Source organism: Camelus ferus, chromosome 8, assembly GCF_009834535.1.
Source record: "Camelus ferus isolate YT-003-E chromosome 8, BCGSAC_Cfer_1.0, whole genome shotgun sequence".
NCBI lineage: Eukaryota > Metazoa > Chordata > Mammalia > Artiodactyla > Camelidae > Camelus > Camelus ferus.
Window position 1 is genome coordinate 72,058,905 of NC_045703.1, and position 26,267 is coordinate 72,085,171.

The 26,267-nt window shown below is 54.1% G+C and overlaps 1 protein-coding gene and 2 long non-coding RNA genes across 3 annotated transcripts in view; 1 reads left to right on the forward strand and 2 right to left on the reverse strand.

Annotated features, from left to right (window-relative positions):
• Positions 1–922: 922 nt before the first annotated feature.
• Positions 923–4,642, reverse strand: LOC116665483. Its single transcript, XR_004322129.1, has 3 exons — positions 2,820–4,642; positions 1,482–1,646; positions 923–1,266 (listed from the first exon to the last, which is right to left on the reverse strand). It is a non-coding gene; the product is annotated as an uncharacterized LOC116665483 (long non-coding RNA).
• Positions 4,643–4,650: 8 nt separating this feature from the next.
• The window catches only part of LOC116665484, a 31,108-nt gene continuing 9,491 nt past the window's right edge, over positions 4,651–26,267 (forward strand). Inside the window, exon 1 of the long non-coding RNA XR_004322130.1 lies at positions 4,651–5,628. This is a non-coding gene — a long non-coding RNA (uncharacterized LOC116665484). The remainder of the gene's footprint in view (positions 5,629–26,267) is intronic.
• RPS6KA2 (ribosomal protein S6 kinase A2) overlaps positions 14,664–26,267 on the reverse strand; it is a 318,148-nt gene continuing 306,544 nt past the window's right edge. The window contains 6 exon segments of the mRNA XM_032485337.1: positions 14,664–17,576; positions 18,904–19,041; positions 19,943–20,060; positions 21,410–21,486; positions 23,886–24,047; positions 25,722–25,880. Coding sequence (XP_032341228.1) covers positions 17,451–17,576; positions 18,904–19,041; positions 19,943–20,060; positions 21,410–21,486; positions 23,886–24,047; positions 25,722–25,880 — 780 coding nt within the window. The 3' untranslated portion in view covers positions 14,664–17,450.

A 26,267-nucleotide genomic window follows, 5' to 3' on the forward strand; every position in this document is an offset into this window, starting at 1 on the left:
GTGAAAGAAGAAAAGAAATGCCTTTGAGAATTCAAATAGCAGTCGTTTCATTGAATCAGATTTATTTTCTGTTAGGATGTCTATGAGTCACATCTGACCTTGGTCATCTGTGAAAGCACATCTCGGTACACAGCACTGCAACCTCATAGTGACACCAGGAAGGTCATTATATTTCCACTGGAGCTTCATGGCGGAGGTAGGACTGTGACCTAAGAGAAGCAAAGAGGTCTTGATCATTCGTTGTATTCCTATTAATAGCTACCGCTGTTGACCACTAGGCACTTTTCAAACATAATTTCTTCTCACGTCAACCCAGAAGGTGAGTGCAAGGAAACTGAGTGGCTTCTTGAATAAAACCAAACCACTTCTGCACCCACCTGCCCTGTGAGAAGGGCTCCTGGATTGAATCACGGTTCAGGCTTGCTCCACATCTAAAGCAGCAGAGACGCATTCCCCTGGAAGAAGCCCTCTTGGCTGCAACATTTGAAACAGTGGAGAAAGTATGGTTCTCAAAGTAAGAGAACAGGGTTCAGATCCCAGGTTCGCTACTTAGTAGGACATTAATATGTTCCTTTGGCCAGTGTTTTCCTTTACTTAAATACTCCAGCTCACACTCCTCCACACAGTGAGGAACCAACAGAAAGCTCAAAGGCCCCACTGAGGCCCGAACAGGAAAACTCAGTCTTCCGAGAGGTGAGGACAGTAACTGGGGCAGGTGCCCTCAGCACCGTTTCTGCAAGCGTTGTCCCTGACCACCTGCCTCAGAACCGCTTACCGGCTCCTTAACAACGAAGCTCTCTAGAACCCCCAGCTCTGAGGCTGGGGGTCTAGGAATTTGCGGTTGATTCTTCCGATAGCTCAAGTTTTAGAACCACTACTCCAGAAGGAAGGAAAATATTAGGGGACAAACCTTAACCATGATTCAATCCAGGAGCCCTTCTCACAGGGCGAGCGGGGGCAGAAGAGGTTTTGTTTTATTCAAGAAGCCACTCTAGACCAGTGTCCTGTTCTTTCCCATCCTGAGTCCCCTCAGGGGGCACCGTCAGGGTCACTTCAGAGCCCGGGCTCAGTTGTTTGTCTTTGTTTTTGAATTAGGGAGAGCACGTACCTTGTGCCACCCGTCAATCCTGTGAGCACTGTCCGCTCTCGTGGAGGACAGAGGCAGAGTCTGTGTGGATTTCTGTCCTTGGAGGACAGTCAGAGGGCTCAGGACTCTCTGGGTCCTTGTCTCTGCTTCTCCTGCATGATCATTTGGTTCCATGTGTGCTGAAAACCAGGTTGGGGGAAGCCAAGTCAACAGACTGAGTAGCTCCATCTCTGACACAGACTTAGCCGGTGCTGGGAGCCAGCCTCCTTCTCAGCCTTCTCTGCTCCTGCAGGCAGAGCTGGCCCCGAATGGTGCGGGATGGGCTCTGGGGTTGTGCTTGCAGGAGTCTGGAAAGCCCTCTCTCATTTCCTTCTGACACTGAACGAAATTCTACCTTTGTGAGGATGCTCTTGAAGACAATAGGGGCTGTGCGGGCAGGACAGGAAGCCATCCTTGGGGGTGAGGGGGTGGGTCCCACTGGCTACACACAGGACAATCCGAGTATCAAAAGGATGGTGATGACAGACGATGGAAATGTGCATTCTGTGAGGTCATGATCCTCGGGGGAAACGAAGACGGAAAGAAAGACCACAGAATCATAAATCTGATAAGGGACTTGTATCTAAAATATTTAAAGAACTTTTACAGCTTTTACACTAATGCAAAGACAAATAACCCCATTAAAGCAAGGATTTGAATAGACATTTCTCCAAAAAAGATGTACAAATGGCCAACAAACACATGAAAAGATGCTCAACATCATTAGCAATCGAGGAAATGATCATCAAAACCATAAGGAGATAACCCTTCAGACTCTCCAGAATAGCTACAAAAAAAAAAAAAAAAAAAAACAGGAAACAACAAGTGTCAGTGAGGATGTAGACGAGCAGGACCCCTCGTGCACACTGGTGGGGGTGGAAGATGGTTCATCTTCTCTGGAAAACAGTCTAGCAGTTTTTCAAATGATTAAACACAGTTGTCACATGGCTCAGCAATCCCACTGTTAGGCATACACCCGAGAGGAATGACAACAGCATAGGTCCTCACAAAAACTTGTATACCAACGCTCAGAGCAGCATCAGAAATAACAGCGAAAAAGTGAAGACAACCCAAGTGTCGAATTGACTGGTGAGTAGATGAATGTAATTTGGACTTTCCATACAGTGCAATAGTGGTCAGCAATAAGAAGAAATGAAGTTCTGACACGTGCTTCAACAAGGACGGAGCTTGCAAACACTATGCTAAAGTAAAAGAAGCCAGACACAGAGGCCCACGTGTCCTGTGATTCCTCTTCTGTGAAGCACCCAGAGCAGGCAAAGCCACAGAGACGGTGAGCTGACTGGTGGCTGCCTAGGGCTGACTGCACAACTGTGACCATGGTATAAACCATTGAATTGTGCACTTTAAAGGGTGGAACTTTATGATATGTGAATTATATCCCAATAAAGTTTTTTTTTTATAAAATCTTAACAGAAAAAAATCTTTAAAAAGACACATAGAAAAGCCAACAGAAGTCCGGAAACTCTGTTGTTGTAATCAGTGCACTAAGTCTTTTGGGAATTAAAAGGAAAGAAGCATTTGTCTGTCTGAACTATTTCAGACCTAGTGGTGAAGGAAAGCACTCCTTTCCAGAATAAGTCCAGGTAATAAATACGAAGGAATGGCAGGATTAAAACACCAGTTTGTAATCCCCAGTGAAATACTGATTCAGACAAAAATCAAGGATGCTAACCTATTCAGTAAAGGAGTGGGAACTGGGTCTTCAAAGGGCAGCAGTGTTGTCCTGGGGGCGATTTGCTGGTCTAAAAGGGGAAATGCAAATTTACAACGAGGCAGGCAGCTAAAGCCACTCAGCATAACCACAGATGCTAAACGCGTCCTGCATCCTGCATCCTGCATCCCCCGTCCCGCATCCGCATCCCGAGGGCAGGAGGCAACAGCCAGTCGGCAGCACCTGTCGTGTGTCCACCCCACATCTTGAATCTGAATGCATCCAGGCTGCGGGTCTATCCTTCAGTTCCCAGGAACCGACAGGGTTAGAGGAACTAGTCAAGGGAACCTATGAGGACATGACCCAGCTTCCCCAGTAAGTGGAACACTTAATAGGTCAGTGGAACAGCAGAACTCCCCTCTTCCATGCGGGGGACAGTCTGGATCAGCTGCGCCCAACAGAAACGTAACAGGAGCCACAGCCTGAACTTGGAGTTTTTAGTAGCCACATTAAAAATATAAAAAGAAACAGGTGAAGTTAATTTTAATAACACAGTCTATTTAGCCCAATATATCCAAAATATTATTTCAATATATAATCAATAAAAATATTATTGAAATATTTCATTTTCTTCTTTTTGTACTTTCTTAAAATCACGTGTACATTTGACACTTATGATTCACCTCAATTCAGATGCTGCATTTTTACAGGGAATACTTGATCTGCACTTCAATTTCATAGAATTTACAGTTGCAAAAAGTATATTCACACACCCAAGTTGTTCCAAACACAGTGAAACAATTCCAAACGTGAAACGAGCACCCAAAGAAAAAAATCATTTCCTTTAACATTTGTGTTCATACTGACAAAACTAACATACTTTTCTCGAAGAACTTACTTTGTAGGAAAAGCATATCAGATTCAAAGTTCCTGTTAAGCAAATTCCCCTGCTCTTGTCTCAACTCAGTTGTGTTAACATCAGAGTCAAAGGTTAGTTACTAAGCTGAAAAGCATCTCTTCAGCGGGGAGGTTTTTGCAGTGAACTTACGTAATACTGTTTATTACCTTTACAAACGTTCCCTATTCACTTATGTTAGAACACTTCGTAAAATCACCATTACTGATTTGTGGCTCAAAAATTTCAGTTGCAAATAAGCTCTAATACCTGTCTAGCTAGATCATAAGCTTTTAAATGAAGCTTTTACGCTTCAGGTTGTCTCACTCACCTGCAGTGGGACGTGGGGGAGAAGACACAAATCACACTGTCGTTTGTTGCTTTGATTACTGACTATTTGGCAGACTTTCCCTTTATTTCTAGAAATGTTTGAATTGGAGATAAAGGAAGAGCAGATCTTTTTAAACTCTTCCAATAAGCACCGACAAATATCATTACATTCATTGGCTTTTATTTCTCTTGATAGTTTCATAAAATAAGGATGAGTCACAGAATTGGTGCATATTTAATAAACAATTAGACAAACTATCCACGACACTCTTCACAGTGTCTCCCTCAGAAATCCAGACATAAAGATTTTCATTCTGCATCACATAATGGACAAAGCAATGAGAGACATCAGGGTCTTATTTTAAAATTCCAGTAAGTCCTAATTTTCAGCTAACGTGGCTGGCGCACCCTCCACTGTGACAGACCTTCTTTTTCACCTGTAACTGACACACGAACAGACTCAGACAACACCCCTCCATGAGCTCTGCTCTTCAGGCCACGAAGTGTCAGCGTTTCTCCCTACTTCGGAAGTCCGCTGTCGGCCGGGGGCGTGGCTTTCAGCTGCGGACCAACCAGCTCTTCACTTTTTTCACATCTTGTTCCGTATCCGGGTAGCTTAGGTGCGTTTTAGATCAGTCTGTTATTTACTTTTTTTTTTTTTTTTAACCTAAATGATGTTTCAAGCAGTTGAAAAATATGTGTATTCGGGATACATAACATCGGCAGCTTTCCATGTTCTTCAAGGCCATGAATTTGCTTTTCCTGTCACAACGCGAGGCCCCCACCTGCTGTGTCAGCTACAGATCGCTTCCTTGGATACGCCGTAAAGGTTCCTTCTTGTTTTAACTAAATAACCCGCAGCCAGTTCTGCCAGCCTCCCACAGCGGTGCTGCTTCTCAGCCGGAGCCAGTGGGCTGGGCCTTGGAGTCTAAGGGTTCGGACGAGGCCTCGGTTATACGCCTTCTAAATGCGTACGGGACAGAGATGAAAAGGGCCAGCAGAGTGGTGGCATCTTGGAAGGCCTTACCCTAGGAGGGTGCTACTGCGACACGGATTGCTCAGAAACATGGAAATGTAGCCAAAGGTGAGAGTGCTTCTTCAGAACCTTCGGAACCCTCGGAACCTTCGGAACCTTCAGAACCCTCTCACCCGCAAGCACGGGTTAAAGTTTGACTGGTTTCAGCTGTTGCTTTGGCCTCACGGACACGCCCACGTGGGCCAGGTCTGCGTGGCAGTTCTAAGCGGCGAATCTGAAAGCTAATATTTGCTTTGTCCTCATCTGTTATCCTCGGGCTCTTTCTATGCTTAAAAAGATGAGATGTAGCTTGGCAGAATTCTATGCTGACCAAGCAGACCCTAGCGTCCTTGGGTCATTTAACTGAAGGGGACTTTGGCTGCTACAGCCGTACAAGTGACTCTGGACGTTTCCACCTGGAGGGGACCTGGTGGGGGCCGCGCACCTCTGTGTTCCCTGCATCTCACATGGCTCCCCTCCAGGAGGGAGAACCCCAGCTTCACCCACATTCACTTCCTGAGACGTGACTGGTCCTCATGCAGCTCAGAACGACCCCGAGTTTGAACCTGCGGCTTCTGGGTGCAAAGCGAGTAAGTGCATGCTACATTTACACACCACGGGCACCAGGCGTTGGAATTAAGTTTCAGTGACTTTGGGGTGGGCTGGGGGGCAGGGGGTGGGGTTTCCTCTAACAGGTGCACGCGGCTCGGACTTCCGGGGGCCCCCACCCTCGTCTCTGCACTGCTCCGCACCTGGCCCCACCAGCCCGTCGGCAGCCTCCACCCGCCCCACAGGTGTTGCCGGCGCCCAGGGGACGTCAGGTAGTGCACCTGGGGGTGAGGCGAGCACAAACAGCTGAGGCCTCTACTCACTTCTGGCTGCAGACGCAGGCAGCGAGAGGATACGTGAATGTGTGGCTGTGCTGAGCGCTGGAGGGAGAAGGCAGGGAGACGAGATAGACCAGAACGCTGACCGGGCTGGGCAGGAGGGCTGCTCCTCTACGTGGGACCCATAAGCCTCTCTGAGGCCTGGAGGCCCAAGTCCCCAGCACGAGCCAGCTGGGGAAGGGGTCCAGGCAGAGGGAACAGCCCCCAGACCAGGCTCCTTTAGTCTGAGAGGTAGCCAGGAGCTGTGTGAGCGACGGGCTTCTCCCGGCTGGGCCCCCTGGCCCGCGTGGCCTCCGGGGAGGCCTCCCCGGCCCGCTGAGCGCGAGCGGAAACTAAGCTGCATCCCAGACGGCTCCACGCAGCAGCCGGGCGGACCGGGACAGGAAGAAGGGGCAAGTGGCTGATGTTTCCAGGATTGGCGAGGACTGTGCCTTGTCAGGATGCTGCGGGGCCACCTGAGGAAGGACACAGCGCGGGGGTGGGGTGCAGTCCCAGCTCAGGCGGTGGACACGGAGCTCCTGCAGGTCTAGGTCGTCTCTCCCTGTTGGGTCCCGAGGACTGGACGGTGGGGGCTGCAGGTGCTGGTGTGACCCAGCGGGCCATGAGGAGCGCCGCGTGTCTTGGCCGTGTCTGTGCTCTGCGGGTGGAGGGAAGTGTTTCCTCAGGGGCACAAATGCAGCTCCATTGAGCTGGCCTAAAGATGACATCAGGCTGTGAGCTGCAGGCCAAGAGGTGTCACCATGTGGCTGGTGGCCTCTCCCGATGAGCCAGGGATGAAGGCGCCTGCTCAGTGGGGGGGGGGGGGGGGGGGAGGGGTGCCATGCGGAGCTCGCCTGGTGGGGAGACAGGTCGACACCGCGATGTGGGGCTGCCAGGCCAGAAGAAAGTGAAGAGACCCTCAGCCAGCTGGGGTGCCAGTGAGGGGAGGGGAGGGAGCAGCTGGCCCGGGAGGCAGTCAGCATCGCCTCCAGGGTTCTGCTGACAACGCCCCACAATCCAGATAGACGGCAGACGTCGGTTCTCCTTCGGCTCTGGAGGCTGGACATCCAAACCGAGGTGAGGGCAGGGCTGGTCTCTCCCGGGGCCCTCGGCGTGGCACATGGAAGTCTGCCCTCTCCTGTGTCTTCTCAGTGTGTCTGTCTCTGGATCCAGCCCTCCCCTTTTTATAAAGATACTAGTCACATCTAACGTGGGCCCATCCCGAAAGCCCATCTTAGTTTGACAGTCTGCGCGAAGGCCCCGTTCCCAGACACAACCCCACTCTGAGGCCCTGGGGGACGGGACACTCCGAATGCGGGTCACTGTGGGGGAGGACACAGTTCAGCCTGTGACAGTGACTACCCATGATTTCCTCCCGGGTGTTGCCGCAACGCGTTTTCTTTCCCCTTGCTCCCGCGTCTCCCTGCTGCCATGTGCATGGCGAGCTGACGGCGCTCAGCTGTCTGTGTTGACCTGCTCGCAGGCTCTCCCCGGGGCTGCCCTGGAAGGGGGAGCCCCGAGCTCCCAGGAGGGCCGGCTCCGGGCTTCCCGCTGGGAGAGGGTGTGCGTGCTCCCGTTACTCACGAAGAGCTGTTGCGCGTGCTGGGTGCCGCGTTACCGCCGCCGCGCGGCTTTGGCGTCTGAGTCCCCGGGGGGCGGCTCGGCTGTGGCGGTGGGACAGACTGACTTTCTTGCGCCGCAGGGACTTGAAGGCGGGAAGCCGCATTGCTCTGATCTTTCTCCAGCTCTGACACCCCCTGGTGACCTGGGCTTCCCCGAGCAGGTGCCCAGGTGAGAGCTGGGCAGATGGGAGCCAGGTGGAGCGGTGTCGCCCTTCCAGGCCTGGCGTGCCCCGCTGCAGTGATGCTGCCGGCAGCCCCTGGCAGGCTGAGCGGGGGGAGGTGGCCAGGGCCGGGGCGCTTCCCGGGCGGAGCCCTGCACTCTGGGGAGACCGCCTCCCGCAACATTCTCTCTGTCCTGAAGCTCCCAGGCCTGTTCTCCCGAAGTTCTGCAAGATACCTAATACTCAATAATAATCTCTTTTTCTGTTTAAATTTGCCAGCGAGGCTTCTTGTGTCTGCGACTAAGACTCCTGCCCGACAGGCTAGAACAGTGCCGACCAGGGGGACTGTCTGCCTTCACGGCATGTTCTAGGCTCTGTGCTGTCCAGCACCGAAGCCCTGGCCTCAAGCGGAACAGGGCCAGTGTGGCCTCAGAACTGAATTTTGAATTTTATTTCATTTTAAGAATTTAAATAGACAAGCGTGGCTGGAGGCTACTCTACTGGATGGACAGTGTTATAAACTCAAGGCGGGTGGGCTTCAAGATTGACTGAGAACACGGTCAGTGGCCAAGGTCATGGGGGCTCACATACCAGGTCGAAGAGCTGGACTTTCTACAGAAGGACCAGAGCTGAGGAAGGTTATCCTTTAACACGATAAAATGATACGGGCACAACTGTCTGTTGATAGAACTTTGAGCTGCAGTGTGGACGATGGGTTTGACAGGCAATATTGCAGCTGGAAGCCTAGCCCGGGGGTCACCACTGCTGGCCAGCTGAGCAGAGAGAAGCCCGGGGTAACCGGACGAAAGGAAGGCCAGACTCAGGAGTTGGACAGGAGACACCCTTGAAAGATCAGCAGATTGATGACATGGGAGGGGCTGGGAGAGCGGCTGTGGGCCAAGTGATCTCTGGATGCGTCCTTTGGAAATGGTGTGAGTGAAAGTGTTTCAACTGAGTTGGGGAATCACGGAGGAGCAGCGAGCTTGGGAGGTCAGGGTGAAGTCGGCAGGGGCAGGGCTGACGAGCGAGTGTGACACATTGTCACACATCCACGTGGTGATGAGCAGCCCACAGTGGGCAGCAGCTCGGGGAGGCGCTGCTAGGGTGGGGCTTTGCTGTTTCGGTTCACAGAACTTAGAGCTGCACATGGTAATAAATAACGCTTCTCCCCAGGGCCGGTCCCCAGAATCACAGGGATGTTTTAAAACCACAGACACACTGCAGGTCTGTTGTCTGAGAATCTCTCCTTGGTGGTTACCCGAGTCATTGACTCACAACCATTTTCACCATTAAAGATCCCTTTCATTTTATTTATTTCTATTATTTATGTATTTACTTATTTTTCTTTTTGGGGGGAGGTAATTAGATTTATTTCTTTATTTTTTATTTTGTGATAGCCATACTGGGGATAGAACCCAGGACCTCACGCATGCTAAGCACACACTCTGCCACTGAGCTGCATCCTCCCCTTGTATTTATTTTTACTGGAGGTACTGGGGCTTGAACCCAGGAACTCATGTGTGCTAAGCACTGCCTCTACCACTGAGCTCTACCCATCACCCCCACCAAAGACCCTTTTTAAATTAAGTTTTTCCTTGTAGACCTGTTATGAGAAAGATTTTGTCTAATAAAAATACATTTAATAAAGTTAAGGTTTCTGCTCCTCTACAAGGGCATTTTAAAGGAGACATTAAAAAAAATTCCTTCTAGGTGTAAGATAACTAATGTTACTAGGAAACCAACAAAAAGTCAGGCAAACCGGACACTTTCCTGTGTAGGCTTATGGTTCGCAAATTTGTGCTCCTCACACAGCTTTTGGCAATGTTGACGTAGATTGCAGATGATGCCCAGTTCTGCTGAGACCTGCAGGCTGGCATCCCTGACAGGGTGTAAGGATCCAGGGCAGGATGGGGACCTGCCGCCCCCGCCCCCTCTCCCCAGGGCTGCGCACCTGTTCTGGGAGGGAAGCAACACTTCCTTCAACACCTGCAGGGTCCCACACTGCCCTCTAGTGTCTGATTGTGACAATTGCAAACACAAGGACAACCTTTGCTCTGTGTCCAGGGTTGCAGTGAAGTTTTGGGAAGAAGAAATGAACTCGGATGACCCACTCACGAAGTTAACAAGAGCCCTTCACCTACCTGAGGACCCCAAAGCCCCAGGTGGGATGTCCTGTGGCCCCCCGTTCAATGCCTCATTCTTTTGTAAATCATTCTTTGTGCCCTGTGTTGTGCTGGAGCTTGGAGTAGAGAGAAGAGGATTCCTGCCCAGGGGCAGGGCAGGCTCGGGGAGGGAGGTGGGCGCCCCACACCGACCTCACGTCCTGTCTGTACCTCGCTCTGTGGCACCAGGCAAGTCAGGAGAATGAGGTCCGGAGGAGGAGCCAGAAGGAAGAGGATTGGGCATCATTTTAGAAACACTGTGGACAAAATTGCGCTCGAACCTGCCTATGCTACTTGGCACCAAGTGGCAGGGGAGGACTGGATACAAACGGACTTACAGCTCAGCGAATCCTAGGTCTTGTGCGGCGTCTGGGCTGCGAGGCCTGCTGTGGATCCGAGGCCTTGCACGCCTGTATGACATCATCAGGCCCAGATCAAGCTCTGCTGCTGTTGGGGAGGGAGGGTAATTTCCCCTCAGCTCTTCTAGGTTTCGGCTGAGACCCTCTGTGATAAAAGACAGATTGACAAGACAGAATCAAACAGAAGTTCAGTAAAATGTGTCTCTGTTGTATGCACGGGAGAGACCCAGGAGAACTGAGTGAAACTCTGGAGATGGCCCAAGCCGCTGCTTAATAGCACTGACTTAAATGCCACCTTCGGCTCAAGGCCAGAGAAGGAAGTGCGTGTGTGGGTGTGCGTGTGTGTCTGTGGTGGAGACCAGATGTGGGAGCTGGCTACCAGGAAAAGCCAGATGAACAAAGGAAAGATTGTTACGCAGATTTAAGTCTCTGCTTCTCCACTCATAAGAATTCAAGTTTCTTATGATTTTTTTTTAATTGAAAGTATAGTCAGTTACAAGAAGAAAATTGGCAATGTGAGTCTGGAGAGTTGTGGCCAGGTCCCGAGGGCCCCAGAGCCGGGGTCCAGTCGGGCCTGCAGGTGGATAACGAAACCTCAAGACAATGAACAGGACTAGAAACAGACACGCCCGGGAGGGCATTAGGGCTTCCACTGACACGTAACCTTTCTCTACGACCACCCCCAGTTTTTCCCAACAGTGCACAGCAGGACCGTACAATAAGCCTAGTCTCTGGTTATTTAGGTAAGTGCAGCAAGAAGAGCGGTTAACTATCGTGGTGCTTCTGAAGTCTGCTGTGCTGGAACTTGTGAACATCAGGAATCTTACATGGAGGTTTAAAAGCTTCCCCGTGCCCTGCCCCCGCCCTCCCCCTCCCCTGCAGTCCTCCCCCTCCCCCTGCAGCCCTCCCCTGCGCAGTAGCCCTCCCCCTGCCCTGCTTGCTGACCAGCAGGCTCCTTCAGTGTCAGGAGTCCTTAGACCGTGCCCCCCTCCCATGCCAGGGCCCTGCCTTCTCTAATTTCCTCAGGGGTTGTGGAAGGTTTCTGCTGGAGGAAAGGGAAGTCAGAAACCACGAGAACTTTGGGGGGACATGGAGCCCCAGGCCCAGCCCAGTGAGTGGTGGTCTGGACAGCCCACTGACCTCTAAGCCCTGTCGTTAATCTTCTCAAGGGCTTAGCAAGTGAAGTTTCACTGTCATATCAGTGTCTTTTAGGTTGAGGTCTATGTGAGTCTGGATTTCTTTGGATGCTTCCAGCTTTTAGGGGGATATTTTGTAACCAGGCTCGAGTTTATGTTAGCAAAACCTTAGGCTCCAAAAATGTGTTTTGAAGTTATGTGAAGAGCCTAATTGTGATTATAATTTCTCTTAAATCTTCTGCAGTCTGAACACTTACATTTTCAACTGTTATTTGTGTTTAAAAACAAAACCTGATTGATCCAGTTTCTAAGTCCATAGTTTTAAGTGATAAAGCAGAGTCTGAAAGCCTGGGGATTTGACGTGTCTCCACGTGATCAGTTTCCAGTGTCACAATCTGCCCTTTGGTCCAGAGTGGAACCCAGGAGACCTGAGGTCGGGGCCGAGCTGGCGTCCCATGCCCTCAGGAAGGAAAACTGTGGGAAAACCCTGAAATAAATGGAACTCACTGCCAACAACGACACTTCTGAGTGGAAATGACAGCTATAATCTGGAAAACCTGGCTTTCCTGCCTGAGCTCAGGTGTGGTAAAAACACCATACTGAAGCTCATTTATGCCAAATATTTATTGGATGTTTTCCCTCATCACAGTAAAGTGACAGACATCTACCCAAATTGGACAGGTGTCATAAATGAATGCTTTTGAGTTTTAGATCCTGAATTGTAGCCATGACAAGAGAATAAATTAAACTGTAAAAATCACGGGCTCAGCCTTGAAGGGTCAGTAATACCCGTTGCTGAGGAGAACCAGCAAATCATAACGGTGGGTTTACCTTTTGAACGGCTCCCCTGGGTCCGCCCAGCCCCGTGGCGCCTACCGGGGGCTGTGCTGGTCCTGGTTTGTCTTCTCTCTCCCCTGCTGGGAGGTCAGCTTCCTGATCGCTGGCCTTGCTCTGTGGGTGCCCAGCCTCCCGCTCCTGGGACAGCCGTGCGGTCCCTGCTCAGGAAGTGTGCTTTGACTGAGTGGCTCTCTGTTGTGCGGGGTCATCTGTGTAGTCTGAGTTTCTGTGCATCCATCACGAAATTACAGTCACTGTGTAAAAGCCCAGATGCACTGAAAAAGCTCCTGTGAAGGGAGGTGCCCTCGTCCCATGTCAGGGTGTGGAAGATGCGCTCTGGGTCGGGGACATGTCCACACCCTGTGGACCCCACAGACCCCACACTGGGCTTCCAGAACCTGAGTCACAGACTGCACTGGGGTCTACCCTCATACACGAGCTTCACTCACTCTACCCTGAGGTCACAGAGAAGACAAAACACAGGAATTTGGTGGACCCCAGAATTAGGTGACCCCAGGGGGCTGCACTGGAAACCAGGAGCCCAGACTCATGGCTCCCTTACACGCGTCATGTTTTCAGCATCTTGGGAGGCAAATACGGCTAATGGCCTGGGTTGGCATTACTTAGGAGAAGTGACAAGCTGGATTTGAGGATATGCACAAAATATTCTGCATGAAAGCAGTCTGGAGGACTAGTTTAAGTCCTATGAAAGACAGATGTGTGCCCCTGTGGTTGAGAGCTGGATGTCCCCTCGCAAGAGTCCACCTCCTCTCCCTGGTCTCTGTGTGGCCTCTGGGGTGACACTCAGCTCAGCAAGTGGGGCCAATAGATACCAAACAGAGCCACTGCTATTAGGAGCAAATCCCCAGGGCTTCATGTCTGTGCATGTGTGAGCAATCCCTCGGCTGGTCCTCAAGGACGTCACACAGCCAGGGAAGGCAGGACCGTGTCCCTGTCCTGGGTACACAATGGCAGTTTGCCTGCAGCCCTTTAGAAATTACTGGGGCTTCTCAACTCGGGCCCCTGGCTGTGGTGCAGCCCCCTGGGTACACCCTCTGCCCTGGCCACCCTCCACCACCCCAGAAGCCTGGGCTCTAGGGCACTGATGTGCGTGGAGTCTCGCTGTGTGCTGGGTGGCGGGGCTCTGACCTGGAGTCTCATGTCTGCGTCCGGCATCCAGGAGATTGTGGCAGGTAACTCAGCTTCCAAGAAGGCAAGGCCCCAAAGCGTCACAGTTCCTGACACCTCATCTCCCCAGGTGTACCACACACAGGCTGAAAACTGGGCAGATCTCTGCACGCCCAGTATGATGCAGCAGATAGGATAAGGGGCCCCCGAAAGATGTCACGTGCTGGTCCCCGTGCAAAGGAGAATTGAGGGGGCAGGTGGAGTTCAGGTTGCTAATCAGCTGACCTTAAAACAGGGAGTCTCCTGAGTTATGCTGGTGGGTGATGTGATGTGAGGACAGTGGGACTCAACACCTGTGACTGGGCCTGAGGGAGGAAGGGACCAAGGGCCAGGGAGTGCGGTGCCTCTGGAAACCGGAAAAGGCAGGGTTCTGGTCCCCCCTAGGGCCCCCAGAAGGAACACAGCCATTCCCACGCCCCGATTTCAGCCCCAGGGGACTCATTTTGGACTTCTGACCTCCAGAGCTACTGCATAACCAGTTGCCACCAGCAGGTTTGGGGGAATTTGTCACGACAGCAATAGAAGCTCGCACACAGCGATGCAGGAGTTACTTTCACCAGTCCGGACTCTTTCGGCAGGTGTTTTCGGGGCACTCGTGCTGCAGCAAGAGGCAGGATTTCTTGTGCGTGAATTCCTCACGGTTTCGACCCCCCTGCCTGCACCGGAGGTCTAAATGGTCTCGGGAAGGATCCCTCACCTAATGGGGAAGTGGCCCGGAGAATGACAGCAGAGACGTGTGGGTCACCTGCTGACACGTGCAGGATAGGAACGGAACAAAAGGGACGAAGAAATTAAGGTAGAAAGCCGAAGCCCAACAGGGTAGCTTCTCGTTTTTCTGTATAAAGATGAGTGTGAGCGCGCAGGAGAGACAGCGGGGACGGCGCCCAGCAGCCCAGCCCCGGCACCTGCATGGCTGCCAACACACTGTCCACTGTCTCTCGCCGGGCTGCACGTGCACCCCCTCCACGTGCACACGAACATGCACACGTGTGCAACAAGGTTCACATACACCACTTATGCACAGACACGTGCACATGTGCACACATGCGTGCACAGGCACACGCACATCACGCATCACTTGTGCACGCACTCACACACGCCAACGCAGGTGCATGCACAGAAGTGCGTCCTCGCGCGCACCCAGCTCTCGGTGGCAATGGGTGGGGAGGGCGGCTCCGCGCAGCAGCCCCAAGTCCGCGCGAGGGGCGGGGGAGGGCTGCCGAGCCGCCTGCCTGCAGACTGTTATGCGTAACAACACAGGAAGTCCAACCTTCACAGTTACGCTAGAAAAACATTACACTTCATAAAACCCATGTTTATTTAAAAAATCTATTCAGAAAGTCTGGAAAGCGTAATAAATATCGTAGAGTGGCGCCCATCTCAAACATAAAATAGGAAGTGTGGACACGAGCAAGCCCTGTAAACACGGACGCGCGCTGGGACGCACGGTGCTGCGCGGCCGGGGCTGGGGAGGGCGCCTCTGTGCGGCGGCGCCCGGAGCGCGCCGAGGGGCCCCATCACGGCCGTCTCCTCGCCGCTGGGGGCCCCATGGCGCCTGGAGATGCGCAAAGCGGAGCCCCGCGCGCGGGAAGGCCGCGGAAGGACAACACCGGTCACATCAAGCACTGTGACCGCCCGCAGGCCTAACGCTCTTCCAAACGGCGTCACACACACAGCTGGTTTGACACCACGGACGGCCTGACCTGGGGGTAGAGGTGAAACCTCACTCTTGCCCAGTCTGACATGGTGGGGGGAGTGGGGGGCACCTGGCAAAGCTTTCACCCTGGATGGGGGCAGGGGGGCGAGTCACGTGTTTCTTTTAAAGTGGGGGCCGCCAGGGTGCAGAGAGACCGGAGGCGTCCCCGCGAAACGACCGCTTGGCGGTGGGTCTGGAGGCTTGAGATCCAGGCTGGGTTTCCTCACTACCAAGTCTGTGGTTTTTAACGACCTGGAGGGGTCGGGCTATAGGTGAGAGTGGGGACGGCTGGGTAATGCCTTGGGCAGTCACAAGACTTGTGCAAATCCTGAAAGGCCTTTCGTCACTGGTGGAGGGACCCTCTCCAGGTGAATGAAGAGTCATCACACCTTCATTCACACACCGACTGCCGTTTATATGAAGCCATTCTTTCACTTAAGACTTTGGAAAGTTCAGTCGAAAATTTGGTATCAGTTTCTCCAGGCTGACCTCCTGTTGAAGGGTTTCAAGTATCACCTACTAGTTTTGCAGGCTGAGGAAGTGGGAGTATTTTAGGGACATTCAAGTAGAGCGGGTTCAGCGGAGCAGGTGTGGCGCGAGCATATGGACCCCCGTGGAGGCGCGGGACTGAGCTCAGGCTGCACACGTGTGTGTAACTGGTGGGTGTAATAGAGCGGCACACATGGAGGACACAGACCGGCCACGCCTCCCATCTGTTTCTCTGCCTTCTCCCTCCCTCCATCAGAACAGGTGGGCTTCAAGCAAACCAACATGGAACCAAGCCCAAGCCGGAGGCCTGGGCAGCTGAGGGACAGGGAGGTGCCCGTGCAGCAAACAGAAAACACAAGGATTATCATGGATTTCTAGGAACCTGAGACTCAGGGCTCCCCAGTTTTCCCTAAATTTCTAATAACAGATAACGTAGTTTTGATCTCAAGCAAAATGTGGGTGGAAGTCTTTTGAGCCTCGGGGAAAAAGCACTTCCTATTGAGGAATCTGAGAAACGCCTAAGAGGGCTTTGTGGGAAATCAGGTACCTGAATCTGTCCCCACCTTTTTATTGCCTGTGGTGCTGAGAAAAAAAGGGGGGGCTCACGGGACAATTAAGCGTCTGCAGTACGTTTATGTTTTAAGGTCTGAAGACAGCTAGGCCAAGCTGAGGAGCCAGTTCTAGAGTGCTGCCTTGTTCCTGTTTTCCGAGTTGGGTACTCGAGTGAGTTGGGATGGAAGGTCTTTTGAATATTGTCTTCTTGGTGAAAACCTGTCTGACACCAACAGGCACCCCCCTGCCACCTAAGCACAGAGGGCGCCCGGCGACACCGGACGGAGGGTCATGGCATGGTGGGTCAGAGTCCTCTGGTCAGTGGCAGGTGGGCCCCCCCCACCCCCAGTTTGGGGCCAGCTGGGAGGATACTGAAGGACAGGTGCATCCGTGGTCCAGGCCCGGGCAGTGGGGCTGAGCCGGTCACGCACGGCCCAGCTCACTCTGCCCTCTGCCCACTCTTGTGCGAACACTCCCCAAAGGGGACATTAAATACCACTGACACGTCAGGCGAGGACAGATCTGTGCAACAGAAACACAAACACGACACGAAAGTACAGCTTCCACAAAGTGCATCCCAGCTCTCCACAACGCGTCCTTCGGCTCCCCTCCAGCCCGGGGTGGGGCAGTGGGCAGGGGTCCGAAGGGAAGCTCCCCGCGGCCCTGGAGACCCTAGAGCCGGGGGCAGGGGCGAGGAGCAGCTGCTTTTGGAGCCCCCGGCCCTAGAGGGGAATGAGGAAAAGAGGCTTTCGCTGGCTCCCTCCTGGGGACACGAACGATTCTTGTGAGACGATGCCGCCCCCGGTTCTGGGGTGGCCTCGCCCCACTGAGCTCTGCGACGGGGGGAGAGCACTGGGGCCTCAGCCCAAAGCGGGGGTGCGACGAGACAAGGGCTCTTTGGATCATGGGGGGGGGGGCGCCTGCTCCTGGGTGCCCGGTGCCGCCGGTCGCTCTGCCCGCGGGCAAGGACGCAGCCACAGGGGCCAGCCCTCCCAGGGCTCGGCCTTCTCCCCGGGACCCCCGGCGCACGCGTGCCGGAAGCCCGACCACGCTACCGACTGTACCACTGGAAACGCTCTCTCTCCACATAAACGCAAGGCAGGACAGCGAAAGGCCGGCGGGGCGCGGGGCGTCGGGCGCGGTCTGCGGTGGAGGGGCTCCGCCCGGCGTTGCGGGGCGGAGGCGGCAAGGTTGGCGCTGCCGGGTGCCGGGAGGCCCCTCGTCCGGACCCTCTCCGGGCTGAACAAGCAAGCGCGGGCGAGCCGGGCGCCGGCCGCAGCAGCGATGCTGGTGGCCGGCCAGGTGGCGGCCCCGAGCCCGGGGTGCGCGGCAGGTCCCGCTCTGCTACAGCCGCGTGGACGTGAGCCTCTTCATGCCCCGGCGCTGCGCCAGGCTGGACGACAGCACCGGCTCCAGCCGCGGGGCCTGAGGTGTTCTGTTTAGAGCGAAGTAGGTGGCGGCCATCGCTCCCTGCAAAACGAAGGGAGAGGCGGGTGACACGGTGCCGGCCTCGGGGGACGGGAGGCCTCCTTCAGGACCCGGGAGCCGAGCTCTCAAACAGCGGGGGTGGTGTCTGCCGGGCCCACTCGCCACCCCGCCTCCCACCGCCAGGAGCTGCGCCGTGGCCCCGGGGAAAGCTCCAGGCTCGCACGGGGCCCCAGCTGAGGTCCCACGGTCCCTGCGCTGCTGGCTGCGGCCAGGTCTGCCCTGCAACTGCTTGGTCCGCGGGGGTCCCCTTGTGGCAACAGCTGGGGTCTGTCACCTCCAGCTCTGCCACTTTTGGGGACCTTGGTCTAACTGGGGTGACTGGGTTGTCCTGAAGTAGCTCTAAGTCCCCAGGAAGGCCTAGAGAGGGCAGCTCTGAGCAGGGCAGCGCCGTCCCTGCACCGCTTGGGGCAGCCTGCCTCCCAGAAGAGGGTCTCGCCCAGGATGCAGGGCTCCCGGGAGCGGGATGGGGCTGTGGTGTGCGGGAGGGCTGACCGGGGCTCCCGGTCTCACACATCCTAAGAGGGGAGTGGAACTCTCCGGACATGGTCACAGTGCTGATGAGCAGGACTAGGGTGCACTGTGCTGTGTGACGGCAACAGCTGGTCTGAGAACATGGATTAGAGCCTCCCCGGGGAGGGCCGTGGCCTCCGTCCTCAACTCGCACAACTCCAAAGCCCGCGCCACCAGGCACGTGAGGCAGGACTGCCTCTTCCTGCAGTGTAGACCCCCCCAGTGCTCTGGATGGTGTCAGTCTGTCTGGACTGCACACCAGGGGCCAGTGCATCATTCCCGAGGTGACAGGAGGCCACCGCCTGGCTGCTCGAAGGTTCAAGGCACAGGGATGCAGCGGCTCAGCGCAGAAGTAATGGCTGCACCACAAGGTCAGAGAAGGGAAGGTCGGGCGGAGACTCCACCGTAAGCACACGAGCAGCGGCGCCGGAGGCGCAGACCTCTTGATCCCCGTAAGGACCCTCTTACTGCTCCTCCTCTGCCTCTGTCTCTCCCTTTATCTCTCTGTCTTTGTCTCTGTCTTTCCTCCTCTGTCTCTCTCCGCCTCTGTCTGTCTCTCATGCGTGCAACGAAGCTGTTCAGAAATGTTCACAGAAGTCGTAACTTACTCAGAGTTCTGCGTGTGACTGTGTGTCTGTGATGAAATAAGTAAAAGTAAGTGCACCTGGGACGCCTCTGTGTGCCTGCTATCGGTTCCCTCTCCACACACTGTGACCGCTTCAAATCAACTGTGCAGGTCTCAGGGCCACTTTCCTGGAGTCCCCACTCCCACCATTTTGTCGGGACCACCTGCCGGTACCTTCACCAGGTGGACGTCTTGTCTGCTCAGCTGGTTCTGGGACAGGTACTCTCTGTTCACAACCCACGGGTGTTTCAGGACTTGAACAGCCGTCAGGCGCTGATGAGGGTCCACGTGGAGCATCTTGGAGACGACATCCTGTTGCAGGGGGTCAAAGAGGGCAGAGACAGGGGAGGCAGAGCTCGGGGTGGACCACGTGCTCAGCACGCACGAGGTCCTGGGTTCAATCCCCAGGACCTCCATTAAAAAAAAAAAAAAGAAGAAGAAGAAGAAGAGGAAGGGACTCATTGCCGCTGGTTCAAAGGGCCTTCCTAGCAAAATTCCTTTTCTCTCTTACAGCAAAACCTAATCATCGTTCTGAGAGTGAGTCTTTGCATTTGGGGCCAAATGTTTACTTTCAGGTTTATAAGTATGTGAAATTTTTTTTTTTTAAGTTTTAACCATCATCAACTTGGTGGGTCACTCCAGATTTATATTGTATTAAAGATTTTACGTCTAAAGAGAAATTAAACGTGGAGATGTTAAATGGTGCATTTAAGTTACTGAAACATTATTTTAGTAAAAATGGTAATCCTCCAAAGGGAGAAGCTGAAATAAGCACCACCCCACAGACGGTAACCAATTCATAGCATTGCCTTCAGTTTCATTTTATCTGCAGCACCCGCAAATACCTGCTACAAATAATCACCAACCATGGAATTAATAACCTGCAGCCATCACGTGGGTCCAGAGGGGCTCATGTTCAACACAGGTGATTGTAAAGAAGTAACAACAAAACCCCTCAAGCTGGTTTGAAGATAGAGCCCACTTTGAGTTTACAGGTTGCAATCCATGTACACACAAGCACAGTTACAACCGTGATCTGCTATGAAATGTTTCTGCAAAAAAAAATTATTCTTGCTCAGTGGCTTAAAAAAATCTATGAGTATAAAATATGTATATTATTTCTATGCCAAGTGTCCTCTAGTGTCCTCAAAGGTGAAGCAGTCGCTGCAGCATCTCCATACCGGAGAAGGAAGGGCCGCGGGAAGCCACTCACCTTTGCGGCATCGGATATGGAATCCCAGTTTCCCCCAGAGAGGGCGTACTTTCCACTGCCGATCCTCGCCAGGATGTCCTCCGGCGTGTCATCCGGTCCATTTGCGAAAGGGGTAAAGCTGTGTGGTGAGAGCATTTACTGTAATGAGCTTCCCTTTACAATCTAAAGTGAAGTCCACCACTTGATCTCGCCTCCTTGTTGTTAAAAAGAATGATTTTCCTTTCCCGTCGGGTGTCAGGTATTTCTCACTGCTGCGTCTGCTTTCCTCACTTGGCCAGTGCTATAGGGTGACAAGGCAAGTGAAGAAGGTTCTGTGGACCAAGGGCGAACCTTTCTGGACTACATCTGGCTTCCCTGGTGACTGGGTGGCACCGTGGTTTGCCCGGTGATTTGGTTTCCGTGGTGAAAGTGTGGAAGAATGGATGAGAGCCTGAGATGGGACGTCTGAGGGACCCCGGTGGATCTATCACTAACTCTGGGTTCTTGACAAACTAATTTTTGAGCCTCAGTTGTACAGTGGACAGAATAATACGCTGGCAGGGACCTACAGCAGCGACAGACACAAACACGTAAACGCAAGAGGACTTGCCCCACGGCCAGTGGGTCACGCCTTGGCATAAACCGGGGCATGTCAGTGTGTGCCTCCGGGGAAAGGAGCTGGAGCCTAATCTGACAGCATTTCCTTCAGCGGCCGAGCTTCTGCTCGGAGTCCATGTGTCGGCCAAGTCAGCACTGGAAGAATCATGAAGTGGCCCAATCGTAGGGTATCAAGAGGAAAGTGCAAGGCGTCCTGCATGGCTGCAGCCCGCAGAGGGGCACCCTTGCTCCTGCCTCCGTGACACTAGGCATTGACTCACTGCAAACAGTCAACAGTCCAGTCAACAGGACTGGATGGTCTAGACACCATCCCCGGTCCCCTCCACTCAAGCATTTAGTTAAAAAAAAACACTGGGCACCAGCGGATCTTGGGATCCTAGACCTTCCTGGCTGGAAGGAGCCTTAAATACCACACAGCACCCACTTCTCATTCAAAACTGAGGGCCGTGAGGCTGTCAGGGTCAAGGGTTTGCCCGGGCAGAGCGCAGGTGGGAAGGCGGGCAGACGGCAGACCCAGCCATCCTGCTACGACAGAGCGGGTCCCAGCCTGCCTTCCTCAAGATGCTGCCGCCTCTTGGCTCGAGAGGATGTTTCTAAGGGAAGCTTGTGACCTCTGCAGAGGGTGCCTGGTGCAGAGGAGACAGCGCGGACATGACGCCAAGGCCTGGCTTTTTGCTGATGAGCGGAGCTCTGTAGCCCCAGTTCCCTAACTCTGGAGATACACTCTGCGCACAACCGAATTTCCTGTCCTTGCTCTTTGGTTCTCCTGAAGAGGCCGAAAGAGTCTGTGCAGGGGACAGGCCCAGAAGGGACAGCCACCCCAGCAGGGCTGCCCCAGGGCCCCGACACCCAGGGGAGGGCTTGTGTTACCCCGCCAGCATGGTATAGAGCAGGATCCCCAGACTCCAGATGTCGCACGCTGCGTCATAGCCTTGGCGCTTCAGGACCTGCGAGGGGAGAAGCAGGTGACAGATCAGCACTCGGCAGAGAAGAAGTTCAAGTTCACAGCGTGCCTGGCAGGGTGGGGACCGGGTGGGGGTGGGACATCTTCAGTGGCATCGTCATCCATTGACATGAAGCCAACCCCGACTCCCTGCAACAGGGCTCTCCGAAGACCAGTGTGCACAGGGAGCGTGCCTCGTCCCAGACACACAGACTGGAAAGCAAACGTGTAATTCTTCAGGCAGAAGAATTTTTTCTACTACAGTCAAATATACATAGCGTAACACCCACCATCTTCACTATGTTTAGCATACAGTTCGGTGGTGTTAAGCACATTCACGCTGTTGTGCAGCCACCACCACCGTCCACCCAGAGAACCCTTTTCCTCTTGCAAAACTGAAACTCTGTCCCCACAGCAAACAGCGCCTGTGCTCCCTCCGCATGGCCCCTGGGAACTACCACATTCCTCTCTGTCTCTAGGAGTCTAACGATTCCAGGTTCCTCGTGAGACAGCCATCAGATCATCCCCCTTTTCTTTCGGGTGTATCACAGAGTTCTCAAGGCCCACCCGCGCTGCAGCATGGGACAGGACCCCCTTCCTTTCTAAGGCTGAACAATGCTCCACGGTACCGTCCACCCGCCGATGGACGCCCGGGGTGTTTCCCCTTTCGGCGGTTGTGAATGACGCTGCTGCGACGAGGGTACAGGTGTCTGTGTTTGCCTCTGCTTTCAACTCTCTGCAGTTTATACCCAGACGTGGAGTTGCTCCGTCCCCTGGTCCTTCTGTACTTAATTTCTCGAGGAACAGTGAAGACGGGAGGACTTCCCTACACCCCAGGATCACCTGTCTCAGCAGAGGGCCATCTGCGATACGTTTACAGTTGGGCAACAACAAAGGAAGCCGCACAGGCGCTCCGGATGACCGCGGGTCACGGATGACACGGAACGTGGGGCAGGAGAGCTGAGTTAGACACGAGGGCCAGGATCTCCGCGCCGTGGGCGTGGTGCCTGCGGCATGGAAGGTCGCCGGGGCACGTGACCACAGCGAGGGCTGAGTTCACTAGCTGGGTGACCTTCGAAGTCACTCCAACACAACACATCGAGCCTGTTTTTTTTTTTTTTTTTTGTATCTGTGAAGTGTGGCTTATAGTATGTACCATTCCACTCCACAGGGCCTCTGAGGATAAAAGCAAAACTCCTGGTAAAAGTGCTCGGTAAACGGTAAAGTCACACAGCAATTTAAGGCAGTCTGTAATCACTGAAATCAATACTGTTAACATTAGCACTGATCAAACAAGGCAATCCCGCTGGTCAAATAGAACTGGATTGTTTTTAAAGGGCCCAGGGAGCGTCGGGACAACCTAATAACGGCCTCCCAGCCTGCGCCCTGCTGCAGACCCACCCATCCCTGCAGGCGCACAGACAGCTTCCTCCTGGACCCCAGGCCAGGGTCACCTCTCAGACGGCTCACAGACCGGCCACTAGGTGCCAGCACGCCTCTCTCTTAGGGCTTGCTGTGCATGTCCCAGCACCCGCACCAGGGCCACCCTGGGTGGGTCTCACCAACAACCAGAAGGATCCATGCAGTCTAATGTCTGTCCGCACTCGTGGTCCCTCCCGCACCCAGCAGCGTCAGCCCTACTGTTCCAGGTCGGCTTTCACCAGCGTCCCACCTGCTGGAAGCCATCCCTGGGAGCCTGAGGCGGGGAGACACACAAGCTGGGCTGAGGCTGCTGATGCCGGAGGAGAGGGGGAGGGAGGGGGAGCCCTCAGACTCACACGCGCTCTCACCTGCAGATCTCTGCGGAGCCCTGACGTCAGAGCCAGCTCCTGACCTGCTTCCTTTTTTCTTTTCTTTTTTAACGATTGTTTTTCCTTTTTGGGGGGGGAGGTAATTAGGTTTATTTATGTATTTCATGGAGGCGCTGGGGATTGAACCCAGGACCTCGTGCATGCTAAGCACACACTCTACCCTTGAGCGACACCCTCCTCTGCTTCTGTTATGGAAACCAATCTGGAGCAAGAATTCTGGCGCTAAGTGAGTCCACAAATGTGCACTGTAGGTAATTTCTTATCACAGGTGACCCACTGGCTCCCTTCCCGGTCGTGGGAGGGACTGGCGACATTATTCCTCAGTGTAACTCCTGACAGGCAGATTTGACCTAAATTGTCTGCAGCACAATGACCATTCTACATGAAAGTTTCACCACTAAAAATTTACAAATAGAAAATAAAATGATAGAACTGTGTTTGAGTAAGATCAGCAGCTGATCCCCAAGAGACCGAAGCTTCTCGTTTCCACAACCTAACGAGGCCGCGGACTCTGGCATACCGAACCACACAGCTCCTCTGAGAGTCGGGAAGGGCCCGTCTCCCTGACCCCTGGGCTCTGTGGTCCTCTCACCTCGGGGGCAACGAAGTTGGCCGTGTAGCAGGGGGTCATTAACAGCCCGTTCTCAGCTCGAAGCTGCTTGGCAAACCCGAAGTCACAGATTCGGATGGATTCGGGGTTTCCAGACTCGTCCATGTATAGAATATTGCTGGGCTTCAGGTCTCGATGAACCACCTGGAGAGGCAGGAGGAATCACTGCTGACTTGGGATCCCAGGACAGAGCAGGAGGGAGAAGGGGGGATGCACTCAGAAGACAGGGGTTTATTCCAGGCAGGTCCTGCGGCAGGAAGCAGTCGGCCGGGATGCTGTGATCTCTGCAGGCCCTCCTGCCTCTTTCACGCTGACATTCAAATCAGAGGATCCTACATAAGCCCCTGGGCTGGCAAGTATTTGACTGAATAAATGAGTAGGCACATGTCCAGGATCTCGGGGCCACCACGTGGAAGGACAGTGGTGGTGAGCTCAGGGAACGTGAAGGGGAGATTTCTACTGATAAATACCTGCCTTGTGCCTGCTACGCTCCAGGTGTCAGGTACCCCAGCGAGTGACGCAGACAAGGAGCCTCTGCATGAGCTCACGGCTGTGAGCAGAAACCCTGGAGCCGCGTGGGGTGCAGGGCATCCTGGGCCCCCAGGACAGGGCCAGCGACTGACTGCCGTAAGGATGGCAGGGCCAGCAACGCCTCAAAGCACAGCGCTATTTAGGGCACAAAGCGATTTCTTCTGCAGGGGACAGAGGCCGATTGTCAGAGCACGGGGCGTGCCTGCAGACAGCTTGGGACCTGCGTGTCTCATTGTTCTGTTAATACCGGGCAGAGGACGGGGTGGGGAAGTTAAAGGCACAGCAGGCTCACGGAGGCCCAGTGGGCAAGGGAACAAAAGGTGTCCATTCCAATCCCGTTGCTTCCCCTCCTTATGTAGAAGCCAATCTGCAAAAGCACCACCTGAAGGGCTTCTTCTAGAGTTTGACTATTCTGGGACATGCTCCTGTCCCCAGACGGCCAGTGACCACCCTGCGGCCCTGGAAGAGATCCTGTTTAGAGGTGACTGCATTTTCAAGCCTCCGGCCACACCCACAGGGCTGGCTAAGGAAATGCTGCTCGCTTCCTGGGAGGTGCGGAGGCCAGGAGGCGGAGTCCGGGGCTGGGGGCGGGGGCCTGGGAGCACGGCGTTGGGCACAGAGAACCCAGCTTCGGGCAACATACTCAGCCTTTCTGGGCTCTGGCCTCCTCATCTGTGAAGTGGGTGCAATCCAGTCTAGACCTGCCTAGGTGAAGAGCCTAGAGCAGGGCCTGGAGCCGGTGAGGGCTGCGTGAGCCCTGGCCATCACTGTCATTTCCCCGTGGATTTATTCCTTGGCATTAGTGAAGGAATTCAGTTTAAAAAATTTTTTTTTATTGATTACAAGTTGAAATCCTATTTTGAATCTATTGGCTTAAATAATATATATTCTTTTTTTGGTGGGGGGAGGAGGTAATTAGGTTCATTTACTTATTTAGTTTTAGAGGAGGTACTGGGGGGTGACCCCAGGACCTCGTGCATGCTAAGCATACACTCTACCACTGAGCTGTGCCCTTCCCCCCAGAATTCAGTGTTAAATAGGGCAAGTAGTGGAAATCCCAACATTTCCCCTTATCAAGCCCAGAGTCCTCTTGCTGTCCCTGGGCCAGGGGAGTTTAACTTCTTTACCATGCTCCCGGACACACCGCTTTTAGACACAAGAGGGATAGGCGTGGTTTGGAAGGAAGACGAGGAGCCCTGAGACCCCCGCTGTTGAGCAGCTCTCAGTGACTCCCTGTCCGTTCTTCCTGTGCCCCTCCCCGCGAGGCTGGGCGGGCAGGCGCCTTACCCCCTGTGAGTGGAGGTAGTCCATGGTCTTGGTGATGGTGCACAGCACGTCGCTGGCCTCCCGCTCTGAGAAGCACCTCTGCCGGAGGATGCGGTCCAGGAGCTCCCCGCCCCGCATCAGCTCCATCACCAGGTACACAGACTTCCCGTCGTCGTAGACCTGGGGGTGGGAAGGGGCACACGCAGGCTTCAGGGACCACGCGGTCGCCCTGGCAGGGAAGGAGGGGCCTCTCCAGAGGGGGAGGGGGTGTCAGCGCGGAGAGCCGGGGGGGGGGGGGTCTCAGGGCTCCCCTGGGAGTAAACACAAGCTTCTGTAGAGCCTGAGGGAAGGGCCTTTCCAATCGCACCAGATGTGGCTCTTAGGAAACAAACAGCTGCAGTGGTGTGCCGCTGGGCCAAGCTGAGCCAGCGCCGCTGAGAGCTGATGGCTGCAAGGATGGATCTGGCCGCAGCGGAGCCTGGAACTGCCTGCCTCGAGGCAGAGGTTCAGAGGCTGACAAGCAGGATGCTGGCACAGCACCGGAGCGGCGTCCTCTGGGGCCTCCCC